The 15,216-nt window shown below is 34.0% G+C and overlaps 1 protein-coding gene across 2 annotated transcripts in view; it reads left to right on the top strand.

Moving 5' to 3' along the window:
* LOC149772822 (midasin-like) overlaps positions 1–15,216 on the top strand; it is a 270,606-nt gene that overhangs the window by 135,794 nt on the left and 119,596 nt on the right. For both annotated transcript variants that reach the window (XM_089947241.1, XM_089947240.1), the window contains exons 52-55: positions 1,155–1,285; positions 5,252–5,400; positions 7,969–8,267; positions 13,112–13,443. In XM_089947241.1, coding sequence (XP_089803367.1) covers positions 1,155–1,285; positions 5,252–5,400; positions 7,969–8,267; positions 13,112–13,443 — 911 coding nt within the window. The remainder of the gene's footprint in view (positions 1–1,154; positions 1,286–5,251; positions 5,401–7,968; positions 8,268–13,111; positions 13,444–15,216) is intronic.

The raw sequence follows: 15,216 nt of genomic DNA, 5'->3' as shown, positions 1-15,216 counted from the left end.
GACACCTTTACCATTCTTTGGACACAATAGATCACCTTACACATTTACATGGAAACAATAGGACACCTGTACCATTCAATGGATACAATAGGACACCTTGCTCATTTAAATGGAAACAATAGGACACCTTGCAATGCTAACAATTCAAGTACCAATAAAAATGTTATACTTTACAAATGCGTGGAAATTTATACCCACAAAAGAATGAGCTGACAGTACATAGAATGAATAAACTTATTTGATTATGACCACATTTAGAACCCAGTTATTGATGTCAGTATTATTTTTAATTGAGTGATTGATCTATTAATATACTGACCAGAAATTAACATGATTTTTGCCCATGCACAGAGAGATGTTTTAAAAAAAGTCATGCATTGTTAAGAAGTATAGAAATTCATGACCAATATTTGTATCTTGAGCAACACCCAGGTGGTTGTTCTTGTTGATAATGGTTGACAGGTATGTATTTATGAAGTTATTAAGCCATGACAGGATATTTTAACTGAAGAATTATGAACCTGTTCTGTGCAAATCTAAAACGATGCAATTCTTGAACCAGGATTCAAGATAATAGTTGAAGAAATGATTATTCCATTGTTAGGGACAGTGTGTGTATTGTTGGAGAAATAAATACCTATATTATCACTTAGTTGGCTGTCTGTATGTCAGTCTGTCTCAAATTGCATGGAATGATAATGCTTGCACCTTTCCAACAGTTGATGCACATTTGGGTCATACATTTAAAAATACTGTAAAGATGACTGGATATGTATATATGTTTAGGTTTTAAAAATTATATTATTGCTTTATTATATGCTTTGTATAGTATATTGAATTTTTATATTGTTTCAATACCTAATAATAACAATCTTTTTCTTTATTCATATTTGTTACCCTTTCAATATTTGAAAGTTAATAATTTATTTTTGGGGTAAATTAGTTTGCAAAACTGATGTTTTTGTTTTTACTTTACTGTATGTTTGTAGACTTGCAATAAATACTCCTATTGTCACTAAAGAAAGATCATTATGTGTTGGTCTTTAAATTTTTGGTTTAGAGCAAATGAAGGTTCCACATAAACATTGATTTTATGTTGTTGCTGTTACTATTATTATTTTTTAAAATTATTATTATTGTTGTTGTTGTTATAGACAAAAGCAGAGGTAGAAGCAAGTTACCAGCAGCAGTAGTTCACCTGACCCACCTGTTCCCAGTCTTAGAGAACTGTTTGCTACAGCAGACTGCTAGACTTCACCTGGACAGCTACTCAGGTGTCATACAGGTGAGCATTTGTGACATCTTAGTCAGGTGAAATGTTTCTGGAGAACATTGTTTTGAAAACGTTTAAAGTAAAGAACATTTATTTGAAGGTGAAAGGTAATTTCTTTTATAAATTGTATCACTTTCAGAATCAGAACATTTTAAATTCTGTAATTAACTGCTACATGTTTTATAATTGGGATTTTGTCTTTATTTAACATAATTATATATTTAAATACTTATTTAATTTTCACAAGTAGAACAAGGGTTTCCAAGCACATTATAAGACAAGTGTCAGAGTTTGGATTTTTTATAAAAATTAAGTAGGGTTCAGTTTAATACTTAATATAAAATGCATATTTTATGAGACTGTATCATATTTTATTCCTTTGTAGCAAGATGGTGTAGATAATTCATGAGGAATACAATCCTCTAGTAGATATGGTAATGGTCGAATAGAAAATAAGATTTGATATCAAATTCTCTAGAATCATCATTGAGCCAGATGGCCATCATTTGTAACGAGATTATACCGCTTGACGTTCGGTGATGGTGATGTGGGCAATGAGATGTGTATAGTGAAGACAAATTTGTGTATTGACAGTGGACTGGATTATAAGACTCCTGCCAATAGATAATTATTTGGATGTTCATGATCAATAATGGCATAATTTATCAATTGGAATCATAGCATGCAGTATTTAATTCCATGCTAGGACTCTTGTTATCTGAGGACACATTACAGCATGCAGTATTTGATTCCATGTTAGCACTCTTCTTATCTGAGGACACATTACAGCATGCAGTATTTGATTCCATGTTAGCACTCTTCTTATCTGAGGACACAGCATGCAGTATTTGATTCCATGCTAAGACTCTTGTTATCTGAGGACACATTACAGCTTCATATATTTGATTCCATGCTAGGACTCTTATTGTCTGAGGACACATTACAGCTTCATATATTTTATTCCATGTTACGACTCTTGTTATCTTAAGACACATTACAGCTTCATATATTTGATTCCATGCTAGGACTCTTGTTATCAGAGGACACATTACAGCATGCAATATTTGATTCCATGCTAGCACTCTTGTTATCTGAGGACACATTACAGCTTCATATATTTGATTCCATGCTAGCACTCTTATTATCTGAGGACACATCACAGCATGCAGTATTTGATTCCATGCTAGGACTCTTGTTATCTGAGGACACATTGCAGCTTCATATATGATTCCATGCTAGGACTCTTGTTGTCTGAGGACACATCACAGCTTCATATATGATTCCATGCTAGCACTCTTATTGTCTGAGGACACATTACAGCATGCAGTATTTGATTCCATGCTAGCACTCTTGTTATGTGAGGACACACTGCAGCTTCATATATTTGATTCCATGCTAGGACTCTTGTTGTCTGAGGACACATCACAGCTTCATATATTGGATTTCTGACTACTTCGGACAAAGACTAATCTCATTCATTTAAAAAATGCGTGGATGGGGGGGGGGCTTTGAATTTTGAAAGGTAGCTAATGTAATGAAAGTTTGTTGAGTGAAGAATAATTCTTCCAAGATTTGTTCCTGCTGGACAATAAGCCCACTGTACATTAACAAAATGTTGACAGCCTTTTTTTTATCAGAAAATCAGAAAGCTTGTTTCTGTAATAAGCCCCTGATCCTATAATTAGCCCCCCCTTTTCCTTTTCTGAAAATCTAAAAGACAACACATCAAAGGAGAAAAATTGTACTGAAGACCTTTTGTGTTATGAAATAATACTCCAGCTAAACAAAAAGCAGTCCAACTAAATAAAGTGTAGTCCAACAAAATGAAAAGTACTACAGCTAAATAAAAAGAAGTCCAACTGAATAAAACAGTCTAATTGAATAAATAGTACTGTGACTAAAAATTAAACATTAAAGTATCCTGATTAAACAATGAAGAACTGAGTAATGACAATAAAATGAATAGAGTATTGTTACCAAAATAATGTGCTCTGAGTAATGACAATAAAATGAATAGAGTAATCTTACCAAAATAATGTGCTCTGAGTAATGACAATAAAATGAATAGAGTAATCTTACCAAAATAATGAGCTCTGAGTAATGACAATAAAATGAATAGAGTAATCTTACCAAAATAATGAGCTCTGAGTAAACATATAAGAAGACATCCGTTTTTGCAAATATGCATATATATTCCTCTTACTGATTTCTACGCTCACTGGACCTGGTACAATAATAATAATAATAATGGTTTTTGTTTTACATAGCAGGCAACTCAGATTAAAACTAATCTCTCTAAAGAATTTCTCTACAATCCAGTATGTTCAATACACCTACAGTTCATTATTCAACACTAGATAATATAAACAATGTTTAAAACTAATGTTTTTCATGCCAAAGGTGTTACCTTTGGTTGATAAAATTCCAATTAAGCTTTATTTTGAGATCTCTATCACTTTTTAAAAGGTCTTCAGTTATTTTAGCTCACACCACTTAAAAGTTCATTTTGTTATTTTCTCCTTAGTTATGTATTTGTGTCTGTGTATAAAAATTTCCTGCAATTAAAAAAAACAATTTGTATGCTGACCATTGCATGGAGCTTATTATGTTAGGATGTTTATCCATCCATCTGTCGTTCTGGTACCAATTTAATTTCCACACAAGAACTGAAGTTATTCACCATCTACAGTTAGGGGCCATCCATTTAGTATGTATGCAAAAAGCTGGCAAAGCTTGACCCTTCTCCCTGTACAGGTGTACTTTTTTTCACCCCTCCATCTTCATATGTACTCTTGATGCACCCCCCCCCCCGAATTCTATAGTACAGCTTATATTTAATCCATGCAGAAACGATCAAGGATTAATAATATCAACATGTTTAATAAAACAGTCCACCAACCTTGAATGTCTGGCTGCATCAAAGAAATAAGCTGTGTAACTTTAATAAGTGTGTCTAGTGTCAACTAAAATTCAAACGCTGGCTGAACCGAGTTGAACAGTTATGTTTTAAACAAAATATTATCGAGGTTTCAACCATACCCCTGTTCCTATGCGTACATACATTATCAGTAGACTCCCCCCCATATGCAATCATATGCATTCGGGTTTTCACAAAAGAACTTAATGCGTGCATAATAAATGGATGGTCCCTTAATAAACCTTGTGGATGGCTTTCAGTTAGATTAAAGATGAACTCTGCCTATTTGGGGTCAAATCTCAAAGGCCATTTGACTGAAAAAAGAAATATGGTTTCTACACTATAATTTGCGTTGTTCACTATTTGCAGTTACTACATTTTTTAGATGGCTTGTTCTTGAGAGCAAGGAAAAACCTGATTATTTTGGGGGAACTAAAGAAAAGGCTACTGTGATTGATAGAAGAAAAATGGTATCCACACTACAATCATGAGTTATCCGACTGTGTATGGCTTGCACTTGATGTAAGGAATAACACTAATGACATAGAGCCCAAAAGGTCAAGGCCATTCTGAAATAAGAGAAATGGTTTCTCAACAAAAAAATGTATTTCTTCACTGTATGCATTTACCAAAGTTAGCGGATGGGGTCAAAAGATGAGAACTCAAGGTCATTGAGACACAGTGACTAAAGGAATCGTAATTTCAACACAATAAGATTACTTCTGTATGCCATACCTGGAGCAAACTTTGTGGATGGCCAGCACTTGGAGTAAGTAAGAGGCCTGTTGATTTTGAGGTCAAAGGTCAATGTCACTGAATGAAAGAAGAAACATGGTTTACACCCAATAACATTAGTTTACATCAGAGACCAAATTTTGTGCAAGGCTTAGACACGGGGATAGGAACTAGGTTACTTGAACTGAATGAAGAAATAATGGTTTCAATTCTCCTTCAAAAATAAAATCATTTCTTTACAGGATATAATAGATGAATGTATGGAAGAGAAATTGTTGGACAGTAATCTATGAAATTTTTGATAAATTCTTATTATTTATCTGCAGCTTTTGGCTGGGTTGAAACAACTAAGGTTTCTTCTGCTGCGAGCTGAGGAGGTTATTGGTTGTGTGCCAAGGATAAAGGGAGCCTTTCAGGATTCCCATCTCAGCTTACACTGGCACTGGCTGCAGAAGCGATTACTGGCACATCTGTTGTAAGAAATGTTATAAGTAAAGCTCCATGTTTTTTAATAACATTTTGTTTTGCTAGAGACTTAAGTAAAGCTTTTTAAGGGAGAGTCCTTGACCAATAGCCATAAAACAGACATTAAGATTTTAGTTTTGTTTTAATAAACTGAAATCTGTAATAGCGGACACTCAGATAAAAGACACGCGTGTGTGAAGGACAAGATGGCTTTTTTTTAATGTACTCCGATATAATACTTGAGTATATTAAGTGTACTTATATATTAAACCTCACTGTAAAGTGTACTTACATATTACTCATCAGTATGAAGTGTACTTATATAATACACCTCAGTATAAAGTGTACTTAATATTACACCTCAATATAAAGTGTACTTATATATTACACCTCAATATAAAGTGGACTTAATATTACACCTCAGTATAAAGTGTACTTAATATTACACCTCAGTATAAAGTGTACTTATATATTACACCTAAGTATAAAGTGGACTTAATATTACACCTCAATATAAAGTGGACTTAATATTACACCTTAGCATAAAGTGTACTTACATATTACTCATCCGGATAAAGTTTACTTATATAATACACCTCAGTATAAAGTGTACATACATATTATGCCTCAGTATGAAGTGTATTTATACATTACACCTTAGTATAAATTATATTAATGTATTGCACTTCACTATAAATGCACTTATATATTACACTGTTATATAAATATAGTTACATATAACACTTCAGTATAAAGTGTAATTACATATTACACACCAGTATAAATTGTACTTTATAAATTTAAGTATAAAGTTTACTTACATATAGTACCTCAGTATAAAATGTATCCACATATACATCAGGACAAAGTGTACTTATATTTCATTCCTCATTATAAAATGTACTCCCATATTTTTACCACAGTACAAAAGTGTGCTTACATATTACACCTCAGGATAAGGTGTATTCAAATAATATACCTATGTATAACGTGTACTTCTATATTATACCTCATTGTAAAGTGTACTTATATAATATACCTCAATATAAAGTGTATTAGTATATTACATCTCAGTATAAAGTGTACTTACATATTATGCCACAATATAAAGTGTATTTGTATATTACATCTCAGTATAAAATGTACTTACATATTATGCCACATTATAAAGTGTACTTATATATTATACTCAGTATAAATGAACTTCCATGATACTCTCATTATAAAGTTACATAATACACCTCAGTATCAAGGGATAAAATATTTTGTTCCTTTTGAAAATATGTTATAGACATGTTCTGATGAATTATTCTGATGCAAGGCTGTGATACATGTTTCATGCAGTTACGTTGTAATTTTAAGAAATACAGGAATACAAGCCTTATTTGTACATCAGATTTCCTGCATATTGTGTGATTTAAACACATTCAGTTGGTTAAACATTTCAACTTTCTTCAATAATTCGATTTTGGTACAGTTGATCAGCTTTTTATAACCTCAGTTTTCAGGTCAAGACACCCAGACAAATGGGAAATTTTCATTTTTCTGTTGGTGATTTACATTCATATTAATCAGTTATTAGCATGAAGTAGGAGCATTAATATTGACACAACTTACTTGCTGCAGAAGTTTTCCAATATTTGGTTAAAACACTATATAGTCTCTGTCTTCTTTGTTGACAGGGTAAGACTGATAATACATAGATGAGTAATATTCCAGTTGTAATTCAAGGCATTAGTAGTAAAGTAGAAAGGAAGTACTTATATTATAAAGATGTCTTTGTGTAATATTTGTTCATGTTAATACCTGGAAACTCTCTGTAAGTTTGATTATGATTGGAAAGTGGCTTGTAAGTTTGATTATGATTGGACACTAGCTTGTAAGTTTGATTAGGATTGGAAACTAGCTTGTAATTTTGTTTATGATTGGAAACTGGCTTGTAATTTTGTTTATGATTGGAAACTGGCTTGTAAGTTTGATTAGGATTGGAAACTGGCTTGTAAGTTTGATTAGGATTGGAAACTGGCTTGTTAGTTTGATTATGATTGGAAACTAGCTTGTTAGTTTGATTATGATTGGAAACTGGCTTGTAAGTTTGATAAGGATTGGAAACTGGCTTGTAAGTTTGATTAGGATTGGAAACTGGCTTGTAAGTTTGATCAGGATTGGAAGCTGGCTTGTAAGTTTGATTATGATTGGAAACTGTCATGTAAGTTTGATTAGGATTGGAAACTGGCTTGTAAGGTTCATTAGGATTGGAAACTGGCTTGCAAGTTTGATTAGGATTGGAAGCTGGCTTGTAAATTTGATTAGGATTGGAAACTGGCTTGTAAATTTGAGCAAGGCTTTAAGATACTGACCATACATTTCACAATGACTATTTACTTAGATTCAAAGTTTCATGAAAGCAAAGCATGATATATGTAATGAAGTACAGGAAGCTCAGGCTGCCATTTCACTTGGCCAGGAATTCATGTGAATGTTCCCCACCCCTCCCTCATGTTGCCACCCATGAAACATTAGACTACAGATAAGAGTTTGAATATGGATCTCTGAGATGCTTGATTTCTTTCTCCAGGGAGGAGAGTCAGTTGAAGGCCATCACATGTCAACTTCAGAGGTCACTAGGTGAGGAAGGTCATCAGCACAAAGTGTATATCCGGTTCAGAAGATCATGGGGTCATCCCCCTCCATATTCAACCCAGAAAGAGGCTGAGTATTTAATGACCTTGAGCAAGCTGGACAAGGTCATGAATCTTCACAACAACACAGTTGACCTAAGATTGGGGGTCAAGGTCAATGTCATTTCTACACAGAGGAGAAGAATACTTGAAGTTTATGAGAAGGTTCTGTCTTCTTTGGCAACAAAAAATCAAGGTATGTGTAAAAAGTCCATCACACAATTATCTGAAACTTTGAATAAAAATTATTGAGAGAGAGAGAGAGAGACAGAAAGAGAATGTGTGATGATATAACTGTAAGTCCCAAAATACAGGTAAAAATTGTTGGCATTTCAAATTATTGCTCCTGGTAAAATTGTAGCAACAATCTTTTGGAGACATCCTGCCATTTACTTTACATACATGTTTCACTAGGTGTACCAAAATACAGACATCATTTGACAGTCACGGAAATAAATCTCTGTATCAGTAAACTGTGGTATGCAAAGTGGACAAATTAGAGAAGATTTGTCTTCATTCTTCAATGTATAGGGGACATACATAAAAATGATCATTTTATTAAAATTATTCATTGGAATTACAAAGTTCCCATTAACCTTTTGAACTCAAAACACCACTTTGGGATTATTGAGAACTCATTCAAAGACATTCCAGATTACATCAGTGTGGTACATCGGGACATTCAGGATTATTGGAATTCATTTGGAAAATTCTATACTTTTGGACATGCGATAGGACTTTATGACTGTATGGGATTTAAGTCACAAGATTGTAAGTGTCTCTTAAATTTTTACTTTGTAACTCAGTGAAACAAATTATTAGTTGATATTACTAAACTTGATGGTTCCACTTCTTTCTGTTACATATTTTAAGACCTAGAGTCGTAACAATCATAACTTTCAAACTGTTAAGACTCTCTGGTCACAAACTAAGTAACAGAAAAAAGGCAAAAACCAGCAAGTTTTGTAAGACTTAACAAACAATTTAATTATCAGTTATGAATGAAAATGTTAGAGGAACTTACAATATTTTGAAGTGAATCCAAACTAATCCTTATAATGGTCTACGAAAGTCATAAATGAAAAGTTCTGTATCAATTTTACAACCAGAAATTTATTATTCCTCCAAGAATCATGACATTGTAAAGAAAGCATTGTCCAGAAATCCTTCAAATAATTTATAGCATTTCCAGAATAATGTTATAGGCCATATAATGAGCACTTTCTATTTCCACTGAATAGTCCAAACAAATGTTTTTCCTTCAAATAATATCTAACAGATCTGCAGACTTAGAACATGAACACAGAAATGTGGACATCTCCAAAATCGGAATGAAACTAATTGCTGATTTCTCCCTTTATGTACATTTGCTGTTTACTATAGACCCCATGTGACAATACACTACTCATTTTGCATTGGATTGGCCTATTCATGTGACCTAGCTCAACCAATGGGAAGTTACATAATTATTCTAGAAACCTCAAAACTCCATCAGCCACTAAGAAATTAAGCCATAAGCACCATTTAAGTCGTGCTGTTAATAATATTATTATAATAATCATCAACAAATACATAAGCATCTATTTATAGATCCTATGTAATACTAAACTCTTAGGATACTCAGATCACGTATGCCATATGTAACTAAAGATATTCTATAGAATTTACAGCCATTAATACAAACTATAAAAATTAGATAAAATCATGTACCAGGAGTTCCCAAAAATGTGGATATACATAACACAAACCATTCAAGATATCTTTGAAATTTTGTACAATTATTAGTCTAGCAGGCAAAATTTGCCTTTTGGTATTCACAATTATTCATTTTCAGTATGTTTTTGTCCATATGTCCTTCTGTGCAGTCATCCATTCATAAGGGCAAAACTCGAGATAAATTTGACATGTCTTGTGAAATTATGTACATAATTATATTAGACTTGTTAACCAGATATACATTTTGCTTTTCTCAATTCTTCATTTTCAGTTTTTTAATGTATACATTTATATGTCTTTTCATTGATCCTTCAATTATAATTCTCACTCAGTTTTAAGAGGAAAACCCCCAGACAATTCATAATTTCTAAATGAAACTTTATGTACATATTAAATTAGGTGTCCAGATGTGCCTGCATCAGTTTAATTTTTTTTAGCACTTGTGTCCATTTCTCTGTCTATTAATCAGTTATGGTTAGCATATAAGCCAAGCAGTGAAACATATAAATAATTCACTTAATTTTTAGAAATTTTAGCTTGCAGATAATAATTAATGTTCATGTTCAGCAATGATTTGTTTTCATGATTGCATGGGGCTGTTTTAATTCTAATTTTTATATCAGTTGTAGTAACTTTTACTCTCTGTTTGACTGGCATTTAGTGTTTATTATTCTTGCTAAGCTGTAGTTTGGCAGATAACTTGGTGGTTAGTAATGGAACCTGATACATAATATGGTTGTGAGTTATGGACCCTGGTATGTAACATGGTTGTTATGGACCCTGATACATAACATGGATATCAGTTATTGATCCAGATACATAACATGGATGTCAGTTATGGTCCTCAGTACATAACATGGATGTCAGTTATGGACCTCAGTACTTAACATGGATGTCAGTTATGGACCTCAGTACATAACATGGATGTCAGTTATGGTCCTCAGTACATAACATGGATGTCAGTTATGGACCTCAGTACTTAACATGGATGTCAGTTATGGACCTCAGTACATAACATGGATGTCAGTTATGGTCCTCAGTACATAACATGGATGTCAGTTATGGACCTCAGTACTTAACATGGATGTCAGTTATGGACCTCAGTACTTAACATGGATGTCAGTTATGGACCTCAGTACTTAACATGGATGTCAGTTATGGTCCTCAGTACATAACATGGATGTCAGTTATTGATCCAGATACATAACATGGATGTCAGTTATGGACGTCAGTACATAACATGGATGTCAGTTATGGACCTCAGTACATAACATGGATGTCAGTTATGGACCTCAGTACATAACATGGATGTCAGTTATGGACCTCAGTACTTAACATAGATGTCAGTTATGGACCTCAGCACTTCACATGGATGTCAGTTATGGACCTCAGTACTTAACATGGATGTCAGTTATGGTCCTTAGTACGTAAGTCCTTAGTACATAACATGGATGTCAGTTATGGTCCTTAGTACATAACAGTCCTTAGTACATAACATGGATGTCAGTTATGGACCTCAGTACATAACATGGATGTCAGTTATGCACCTCAGTACATAACATAGATGACAATTGTTAACCCAGATACATAACATGGATGCCAGTTTTCAACCCAGATACATCACATGGGGGGCCCCGAGTGGCCGAGTGGTCAAAATTGCTCTCCGTTAATGATCACTGCCATTTCACCTCTGTCTGCATGGGTTCGAGTCTCAGATTCAGCCAATGTGGCTATGTGAGAAAGCTTGCCAGTAGCTTCTCGTGGGTCGGTGGTTCTCTCCAGGGTTTTCCCGGCTTCTTCCTCCACCATTACTACTGGCCGCCATGTATAGCCTGTCGTGTGCTGAAAAATGGCGTTAAACCAGAAAAGCAACAACAAACAACATAACATGGATGTCAGTTTTGGACCCAGATCCATAACATGGATGATTCGGCTAATGTGGGTATGTGAGAAAGCTTGCCAGAAGCTTCTCATGGGTAGGTGGTTCTTTCCAGGGTTTTCCCGGGTTCTTCCTCTACCATTAATACTGGTTGCCATGTATGGCCTATCGTGTGCTGAAAAATGGCATTAAATCCTACAACAACAACAACAACATAACATGGATGTCAGTTATTGACCCAGATACATAACATGGATGTCAGTTATTGACCCAGATACATAACAATGCTGTCAGTTATGGACCTCAATACATAACATGGATGTCAATTTTGGACCTCAGTACATAACATGAATGTCAGTTTTCAACCCAGTACTTAACATGGTTGTCAGTTATGACCTCTATACAAATCACAGTTGGCAGTTGTGAACCCCAGTACATAGCATGTTTGGCAGTTATGGGCCTTGGTACATGATGGCACGGTTGGCAGCTATGGACCCTGGTACATGATGGCATGGTTGGTAGTTATGGACCTTGGTACATGATAGCATGGTTGGCAGTTATGGACCTTGGTACATGATAGCATGGTTGGCAGTTATGGACCTTGGTACATGATAGCATGGTTGGCAGTTATGGACCTTGGTACATGATGGCATGGTTGGTAGTTATGGACCTTGGTACATAACATTGTTGGCATTTCTGGACTTAACTACTTCATTATTGTGGGCTTCTTTTGCATTGCTATAGTCAATTTTGAATTACACATTTTACAGAATAATATGTTAGAAAATATTTAGATAGTAGACACCATCAATTGCTGCTAGTGTAACTTTGGTTACAATTTAGCTGAACAAGATACAGGAAGCATTGGAATAAATTCCAGAATTACTAGCCAGCTGGGGGGGATACAAGATTTATGTCACGTATTTATGTTATTATTTTCTTGTTGCCATGGTAAAACCATACATTTTGCGTACAAGTTGAGTCCAACTGCAAATACCATATACCCTGATCTGCTGTCGCTTAATGCACTGGCAGGTAAGGGTGTATGGTTTTTTTTGTTCTAATGAGTGCTCTTAATAAATTGCATGGACCCATATCTGCTAGTGTGTTATGCAGTGACAGATCTGGGTCTTCGTAGTTTGCCGTTGAACTTGACTTGTAGGTGAGTTTATACAATATGTACATATCTATCAGAAGACATGAAAGTCAAGCACAAAAATTGACATAAATATGTACACCACTTTCAAACTAGTTGATAGTTACAGTTTTGCCAGAAAACCTGTATACAATTTGCACATTTTAATGTATTCATGAAGGATTGTATGAAATTAGGGAACAGTTTATTTCACATGATTATAATGTAACCTTCACACTTAAATTTTCTGTATGCATCTTAAATTGCAAATTATTCTTAATTTAAGATGGTCATTCTCAAAATATTACAGGTTTTATAGAAGAAAGCATATCAGCACTAAGTACTTTGTTGTCCAAGCTAGGACTTCAGCCCACAGACTGGGACACAATGGAGACTGATTCTGCTGATCAGAGTATCCAGTCTGAAACATATTTTGAAGACCAGTGCCCAGACTCACTTCCTGTCAGGCAGCTGTGTCTGTGGCCCTTGTTTGACTATATAGCAATGCTATCAAAATGGAGCTTACTCAGTGGAGGGAATCAGCAAAGAGGAATGACTGACAGGATTTCATCTGCAGTACATTTCTATATTCAGTTTACATCGCTCTCACCAGCTTTGGTCCAGTTTTGCAAGAATCTGCAGGTACTGTATGTGTCAAGCTTCGTTCAGTTTGAAGAATTATGATACTTAAAATCAAACAGAGAAAAGAATCTTGCATTCTTATTTGGTGTGGTTCAGAAATTTATTCAGTGAACTTTATTGTACATATTTTTATTTTTTGTTAGGAATTTTCATGTCCTTCTGTACACATTGCATATTTTTTATTTATTTTTTAGGAATTCTCCTATTCATCTGTCCATTATCATCATTGTTATGTGTTTAGGCTCTTTTAAACAGTAACAAGAAAAGGTGCAGACAAGCTTTGTATAATTTAACAAATAATTTATTTCATTAGGAAACAAGGTAAAAATGAGAAAAATAACTTATGGTTTTAAGAATCAAATCCAAAAAAAATTCCAAGAATAATCCAAGAATTAAAAAATAGAAGTCCTAGTAATAAAATGTTTGAATGAAACTGAGTATGAATCCCAATGAAATCCAAAATGGAAGGTAATGACATATGTTGTAGTCATCATAGTACTGATGTGTCAACAGTTCTTTGTTGAATCACAGAAAATAATGTTACAGTGTTTGAATTCTGTAAATTTTGATAACTGTCTTTGTCCAAGAAATAATTTAGAGCACAAGTATTTCCAGGGGAAAATAATCTCTTAGAATCCAAAAGTTTGAAGAAAAATTAAAAATTAAACTCAAACTGGTCACAACAAAAAACACTTTGATGTCTCAAGTGTTAAGGTAAGAATAAAATTATATTTCAATACATCAATATAAAATCTGGTTACGGCACAAAACAGATGCCCAGATGTAGGTCAAACTTTTGGTAAAACATGTTATTTGTCACTTACTTCAAGTACTTTGTGAAACTAATCTAAGAAGGAATACAAATAATTTTAAAAAGTTGTTTACTTCAGCTCATGAATCAAGGTCCGGAACTAAGTCAGCATTAGATACAAAGTTCTGATTATTAGTGTTTATGAAAAACTGAACTGAATTTCTGGAAAATGAATTTCTGGGAATAGTCAAATCCAGTAAATAAACTTACATTACAATAGCATGTAATGGAATAAAAAATTTTAAAACTAACAAACAATTAAATTAAATCAAATATAAATTAAATCAAATATACATAACTGCATCACCTGAAGCGGTACATAATGACCAGTCTTATTTGTCCTGCATTTTGATAAGAAATATCGTATTGTTTTTTGGTTACTTGCAGCTAAATGCAGTGTACAACAAATTCCTGTGAGCACAGCTTGCCTCAGATGTCAGTGGAACTTGCTAATTGTTATGGTCATCATCTGCACATCCTGCAGTTTGTGTGCGTGGGAGTTATTGCTCTTTTTGCATTGTGGCTGAATACACTGTATGTCATATATTTGAAACACAAATGGTCTCAGAGATTTGAAGGATTACTGTGTATATGTTATGGTCAGCATCCAAGCAAACACTTCGCTTCTGCACATCATGCTAGGGTTATTACCTTTTTTGCCTTCGACTGGATGGTGTACAAGACAGAATCTTGCGAATACAACTAGTCTAACAGATTGAAGCCATGAAACTTGATGTTATGGTCAGCAATTAAGAAATCAATGTGTTCCACATATTTTCTTAGTGTTATTGCTGTTTTTGACTTTGAGCCTGCCATATTACATGGCTTTGATTGTGAATACAGTTCACTTGACTGGTTTCTGTGTGTAGCTATGAAACTTTGTATTATGATAATAATCTGAAGATGCACATATTGGCAGTTCTCTGTGCTGTCAGAATTTTTGATTGGGTAAATGTCCTGCA

This window comes from Sinohyriopsis cumingii, unplaced genomic scaffold, assembly GCF_028554795.1.
Source record: "Sinohyriopsis cumingii isolate HCF-2022 unplaced genomic scaffold, ASM2855479v2 utg001164l, whole genome shotgun sequence".
Classification (NCBI taxonomy): Eukaryota; Metazoa; Mollusca; class Bivalvia; order Unionida; family Unionidae; genus Sinohyriopsis; species Sinohyriopsis cumingii.
Note: the sequence above shows the minus strand (reverse complement) of the source record. Positions and strands in the feature narration are given on the sequence as shown.